Here is a 7,523-nt window from a genome sequence, read left to right as displayed (position 1 = left end):
TTGCATATCTTCTTTGGTGTATCATCCAGCCTTTACTATTCCTGTAGAATTCAATACCAAGGAAGTATGAGAGATTATCCAAATCAGACATTTCAAACTCCTCACTTAAGTCATGTTTGAAGTCTTTGATCTCCTTCTTTCAATTTCCTATTATCAACAGGTAATCGACATAGAAACATACTATAAGCAACTCACTATTTCTTCTTCTTAAATATACTACATACTCAGTTGTGCAATTCACAAATTCCTTCTCCTTTAGCGATAAACTCATACTTTCATGTTAAACACGAATACTGAATAAAAAAGCAGGACAAAAAATAATGCATGCATTGCTTGTTCCTCTGAAATTATTCACTTGACTTATAGGTTATTATCACAAAACTAGTCTAAATAATTTCTTGATTGATAATTTTGTTAAAACGTTTCTTTCAGGTATAGCAAGATAGGTAATTTGATCAACTTATAAACCACATGACCAGTAGAAATAATGTTCGTTTATATGTGGATTTGGGTCCAAGGGTTGTATATTATTTAGATTTAGATAGGTAAAATATATGATGATGGTTTTGTAAATAAACTAAACTCTTCTTGAAGTTTGAAGTGTCATCTAAAATTGGTAAGTACAAGTCACGTCCTCTTGAATGTTTTAATTTAAACAAACTTTCTATATATTTTTTATATTTAGACTGAAGACTTGGATTAAGTTTTTGCACTTCTTCAAGTTCCCTTGGTTGTAGGAACCTTTAATCACGTTAGTGAAGTAATAGCTGATGCATGTTGCATAGCCATGATTGGACAACATTTTGCAGTTCAGACACCACGACAACAAAAGTCTCAGGGATACCTAGTGACAACATGGATGATATAATTGCCAAACTGTTACCGAAGAAATCTAATCCTTCAAGAGTCTGCATGTTGCATAGCCATGTTCAAAATGTCTATTATATACAATTAGAGTGGTTTTGCACCTTGATACTATCATGACGATTCTAATCCAAATATACAATTAGGTTAGGGTATCTTCAACTTGTAAACTTCTATTTATCATTACTTTTGATCCAAATATTTTCTCTATCTAATAATTTATGATTTGATAACTAACCTTATGATAAAAGGGTACAATTGTTTTATCCAAAGAAAAAGAGAAGATAAGGAGAATTGTATATTTGGAGCGGAGTGGAAATTATGCAAACCTGTCATGAAGGACCTATGACATTAGAATATGAGATTTTATTAAATAATTGTAGAAGTGTATTGAAATGGAAATGCATATTTTGGCCTTTTCTCGTATTCTTCTTTCATGAGTTTGTGTTATCAAACTAGCATATAATTTTTTTTATTATTGATGATTTTATATGGTCTAGATCTGTAAATGATTTCTGTAGAAAAAAATCTAATAGGCTAAAGATGTGAGTTCGGGAAAGCAATGAAGGTGTTTACGTTGTGTCATATGAATAGTCTTTAGTATCATTTTACAAATTTTTATTTTAAAATAATACTTATGAATGTATAGTATTTTCTTTTTCCTATCAAACATTATATTTGTGTAGATTAGAATATTTCTAATAGGGTTGATTCCTTATGTAAGATGTTTTTGTGTCCATGCCTTACATATATTAAAGTTTTTGTTTGAAGGGGTAGAACGTAACTTTTCAGAAGTCACAATGTCTCATTAAACATCTATCTAGTTATAAAAACTTACAGAACAACGAACTTAACAGAAGCACCAGATCTATAAAGTTGTCTAACAGAACACATGTAAAAAATGAAATAACACATTCCTAACATTAAATAAGAAATTTATTCATTTATTTGATTCTACCCTTTCATAATTTGCTTCACATGCAATGGTTAAGGTCCATTAATTGGACTTGTTTACATAATTTGAGAATTTGAAATCCCAAACATAAAACAAGAATGTTTTTCATTTATTTCATTCTACCCGTATTTATTTCCTATTTGAAAATCCATTCATCATTTGCTTCACATCTAATGGATGAAATCATTAATTGAAATTGTTTACAAAATCTGAGTTTGTTTCAGAATTTTGAATGTCTGCATTAGTACCATCCTCAATAGTGGTTTCATTCGAGTTGATATTTTGTCTTTCAATGTCTTCAAGAGGAAGATGCTCGAGAAGCTAGCTCAACATAAAATGAATGATAGTAAAACTTTCACTAGCATGATTTAAAAATGAAATTAATCTAAAAGTGTTACAAATGTAAAACTTGGAGATGTTTGCAGCAAAGATTTTTCTTGTCTTCCTCTTGTCTACATATACATCAATTACCATTTCAAAAATAAACACGCATGAATCCATTGGCAATGTGATAGAATGACATTAAGGACCAACACTTGCATATGCATCCATTACCAACATGAAGTTGCAACACTTACATATGCATCCATTACCATTTTCAATAACGACTGCACATAAATCATAAATTCATTAGTAAAGTTATAGAACAACACGTAGGATTAATATCTCTGAAATAGTTGTCAGCCTTCGCTAAAAAAATTAAGTCAACAACTAAAAAACATGGGAATAGCTATAAGAGAATATAAAGTTAAATAAATGAACACCAAGTACACAATTACCCTATAATCCAGTAGCTTTAATAAGCTAAAATCTATAAAAGTTGCAAGAATCCAACAAAATATATATAGAAATCTTGCTAACTACATAATGAAGAGACCAAACGTACCTAAGAAGCATATATTTTATTGTTATCACAATTCCATACAGAAACTCATGAAGCACAACAAAAGAAAAAATTATCCTATAATTCAGTAACTTTAATAAACTTAAATCTAACAAAACTGCAAGAATACAACAAAATATATCCCATCAAATCTTACAAACTACATAATTAAGAGACCAGACATACCTAGCAAGCATATATTTTAATCTCATCATAATTCCATCACACAAAAAATCCAGAAAACAAACTTCAAATTCTTAGCAAATTCAAGAACAATTATTGAATATAAAAACTATGACTCACCTCAATTAATCAAGGAAATCACAGTCGAGGAAAAGAAAAATAAACTCTGACAAGAGACCAATAAATTGCATCATAGAGACCAATCAAATTGCATCATAGAGATTCCTGCTGAATGAATAAACTTCATCTTCAACTGTTAGAATGAAACTCCATAATTTAGAACAAGATTTAGAAGAGATTATAGAATATCACATATGAATGAAATTAAGTGAAATTTAATTGATAGGGAATTAGATCTAAAGAAATAGGGCAAATACATAGCAGTATATAAATCAAACCTATGGTAACACCGTTGATTCACATACCTACGGGAATATATCTGAGGAAGGTAAAGCAGAAGCCCTGTAGAATTTAAATCAAATTCATGTGTTGGTATTAAGAGTTGAAGCTACCAATTTACGTGAAGATATATGATCGTTTGTTAAAAGTTAAGGAGAAGCGCCATATAATTTATATAGGGTTTATCTACCTAGGGTTCAGAGACATGTAATGGGTTTTTATTCATCAGGTTATTATATCACTTAGGCTCAATTACAAAATTATTTAATATATATAAATATTTTAAAATAATTTTGTATTGAAGATAAAAAAAATATTAAAAAATTGGATTTATTTTATTACATTATATTTGGACTTTAAAATGGTTAAGGGTGAAACCGGGGAAAATGATTAGGGGTATTTTTTTTTGTCACCCTCACTTTCAATCTTTTTGGATTTTGGGAATTTTGACCTCTATACATGTTTTTTTGGATTGTAAAAGCGTTACATATCATTTATTGAAACAATTAAGTGTAATCGAGTTGATAAGTAAAATTTATTTATCATATCATTTTTTTGAATTAAAAGAAGTTACAAGCTAAAAGTTAGTCAACTTGTCCTCCTTGAAAATAATAACATTTCAGTTCGATCAAAGAATCAAACAAGTTGCTGCCAGAATCAATCCAAGTAATTTGTCAAAAAATCAGTTTTCCAACTTTGAGCGAATTAATAACAAGTAATATGCTAGGCAGCTATTTCGCTCCTCCACCTCAATTCCTAGCCAACCATTACTTTACGAGACGTTTAGCACATGTCCTAGGATCATTATGATCGATCCTGTGTGTGACCAAATATAGAAATTTGGAAGATCAGCGGTTGTTTACCATTTTTCAAGGTAAACAAATTGGCACGCCCATTGGGACCAGTGCTAACGTTTTGTTTGATTGCTAAGTTCGGTTTGAGAAAAGAGTCGTTGTATGCTTTTAAGAATTAGCAAAATAGCCATAAACGACGCACGACGAATAGGGAGAGAATCACAGACGAGGATTGAAAATATGAATCCTCCAGAAACTCATAATTCTCAAAACCCATCAACTAGAAGCATAGTGCCTCCTTCTTCTTCGATAGGGGCAAACACGGGCACGATGCATGTGTCTGAAATAGTTTTGTCTATGGTGAGTTCGATGCCTATGCATTCGATCTCCCATTCTGAACCAATTTTGACTTATGTTGGACCTAGGGGACCTCCCCACACTCCTTCACCAATTAGTGACATCCCAAATAGGTCGTTGGTACCCCCTGGTTTTTCAATACCATTTAGCGGTCGAGAACAGTCGTATGGAATGCCAACTTTAGTGATGGCTAATCTACAGAATATGGGTTCTACTTTTTCGGAACAAGCGGCTAACAAAAATTCACCAGTACAAGGGTCTAGGATAAACACGGCTTAAGCCAATCAAGCGTTAGGTATAAGATACCCAGTACAACTATCCGCTCTTACCAATAATTCTGCGGCGGCATGGAGGCAACAAATAGACGAAAGCAATCATGAAATGGTCCAGATGTTAACTCAAACTTTGGCCACTGTGCTAAATCCTCTTATTGAGAGTACAACTCAGTCGAATCAACAAATGACAGCACAAGTGGCTCGAATGTCTGAGTTTCTTGGTATTCCTCAGCACCAGCGTCCCCTGCCCAGGGATTGGGTGAGAGAGAATCAAGAGCTCACGTTTGAGGAGGACCTCACCATTAAGCAGATCCCACAAAATCAAGGGGGAATAGTGGTACCTCCTAGGGTCGAACCACATGTACCCAGAGAACCAAGGGTGTTAATGGTAAATAGGAATCAAAATGCCGATGATATCATACAACAAGTTCAACATGATGATGTGGCAGCAGATAATAACCTAGCAGTTATAGTCGAGAGAATTATGGTTCGAAATGGGGTAAATTTTGGTCTTAGAAGACCAAATTATACATTGCCTTTGGCAGAATATGTCTTACATACAGATGTGCCCCTGAGGACCAAGATCCCCAAATTCACCAAGTTTGTTGGGGATACTACTGAGTCTACTATCGAACACGTGGCAAGATATCTAATCGAAGCTGGAGATATGTCAAATAAAGAGAGTATTCGGATGAAATTTTTCCCAAGTTCTCTTACCAAGAATGCTTTTAGATGGTTCACAACATTGCCCCAAAATTTTATCCATTCATGGAACCAGTTAGAAATAATGTTCCATGAACAGTTCTACATGGGGCAAACAAAGATAAGCTTGAAAGAGTTGGCCAGTGTCAGACGAAAAATTCACTGAGCCAATTGACGACTACCTGAATAAATTTCGACTACTCAAAGCCAGGTGTTTTACGCAAGTGCTAGAACATGAGTTGGTCGAAATGGCCACTGGGGGCCTTAACAATTCGATTAGAAAGAATTGGATACTCAATACCTAAGGGATATGGCCAAGTTGGTTGACAGAGTTCGACAGGTAGAACGTTTAAAAGAAGAAAAGGCTAGGACATACAAAGGTAAAAGGGTAGCCTATGTCGATTTTAGGAAAGATCACGAAGATTCAGGCCATGAAGTTCCAGACTTCGACGATACTGAGATCGATCTTGCTGAATTGACACAGGGGCCATCATATGCGTGCAAAGTTTTGGCCCCTTCGAACGGGAAAAACCCTGTAGAACCTGAAAAGAATGACAGGTTTCCTAAGAAAACATATACATTCGACGTTACAAAATGTGACGAAATTTTCGACTTACTAGTTAAAGATGGTCAAATGATAGTACCTCCGGGTGCTAAAGTACCCCCTTTAGAACAAAGAAAGAAATGATGGTTTTGTAAATACCATAGTTTTTTGGGTCAGAAAACGTCTCAATGTTTTCTTTTCAGGGATCTGGTGCAGAATGCAATCCAGGAGGGAAGACTCAAGTTCGATGATAAGCCACGGAGCCAGATGAAAATCGACTCTGATCCTCTACAAATTGCTGAAGCTTATTATACTGAGCCAGAGGAGGTGAATTTCATTGAATCTACTGATGATTTATGTACGACCGAAGTTACTGAAGAATTCGTCCATGGGCCTGTCATGGTTAAAGTACATGAGTACTTCGAGCAGGCACCTCTTGACGGTTTGCCCCTAAGGGGTACAAAGGACACATCAAGAAATAAAATGTTGAAGCCTAAGATGTCGAAGATGTTGGAAATTCAAATTTAGTGATGATCACTAAAGAAACCGCTGATAATTTCATTAAGCTGGACAAGGCTACTGACGACCTTCAAAAACAATTCCAAAAGTTGGCTACTACTGAGGATATCCACATGGAAGTTAATATGGTGGAGGTATCTCGAGATGTCTCATTGGAAATCGATGATGAAAGTAAAAAAGAGGAATACAACAAGGTCTCCTTCCCTCAGGAAGAAGAAACATTGTCCGACTTTCTCTAAAGGTGCCAAAAGAAGAAAACGAAAGTTATGTTATGCCCCAGGTGCATTGTTGTCTTCGACAAAAGGGCAGATCAAAATCAGGAGGGTGTTAAGAGAGTGAATCAACAAAATAGCCAGAAATCCATCCACAATAATCAAGCGGGTAAGCCAGAAAGGTTCTTTGATCCTAGGAGATATCCTGATCCTAGGCGCCCTACGGTGAAGTTGAGTGAAACCAAGAAAGTTGGATGAAACTTCCAACCCATGACCTTTAAGCCAAGCATCGAAGATGGGAAGTGGGTCAAGCAGGCTAAGGGGAGGAAACATGGCCATGGTAAATGGAAAATATTTGAGGTTGAAGGAGGTTCATCGCTAGCTTATCGCCAGGAATTCCGATCTTACAAAAGGACCGCACATGTGTCCAAAAACTATAAAGGAAATAATCCCATGACAAGGTCCCAGTGGAGAAGAGAACAGAGAAGGCGAAAATCCAGAAGAGAAGCTGGAAAAATAGATCAGGCTGAATCAAGTACCAACGTGATGGTGAAGAAAAAGGATGGCCCTAACTTCACCCAAAGAGATCCCAAGATTTCAAACAAGACGGCCGGAGAAAATCAGACGGCTGCCGAAGATGAGTTATTAACTGACAACATCGACTCTGGTTCAGAGTATTCCTTAGACATCTTGGTCGGAGTGGTATCTGTGATGCCCAGAGAATTCGATTGAATCATCGAAGTTGATGATAATGACAGTATCACCGAAAGGGAAATGGTCGCCCACAAACTGGTCTATTACTATATAATGAACAATGGCTGTGTCAAGGAGCAGAA

At 35.3% G+C, this 7,523-nt stretch overlaps 1 protein-coding gene across 1 annotated transcript; it reads left to right on the top strand.

Moving 5' to 3' along the window:
• Positions 1-4,816: 4,816 nt before the first annotated feature.
• Positions 4,817-5,578, top strand: LOC127101898 (uncharacterized). The gene has a single exon (XM_051039328.1). It carries the CDS (start codon positions 4,817-4,819, stop codon positions 5,576-5,578), a length of 762 nt encoding a protein of 253 aa, XP_050895285.1.
• Positions 5,579-7,523: the final 1,945 nt, after the last annotated feature.

Source organism: Lathyrus oleraceus, chromosome 7 (assembly GCF_024323335.1).
Source record: "Lathyrus oleraceus cultivar Zhongwan6 chromosome 7, CAAS_Psat_ZW6_1.0, whole genome shotgun sequence".
Lineage (NCBI taxonomy): Eukaryota > Viridiplantae > Streptophyta > Magnoliopsida > Fabales > Fabaceae > Lathyrus > Lathyrus oleraceus.
The sequence above is the reverse complement of the archived record's forward strand: the minus strand, read 5'-3'. Positions and strand labels throughout refer to the sequence as shown.

Coding starts and splice junctions, on each gene's coding strand:
- LOC127101898 (XM_051039328.1), top strand. CDS start 4,817: ATGGTCCAGATGTTAACTCAAACTTTGGCCACTGTGCTAAATCCTCTT.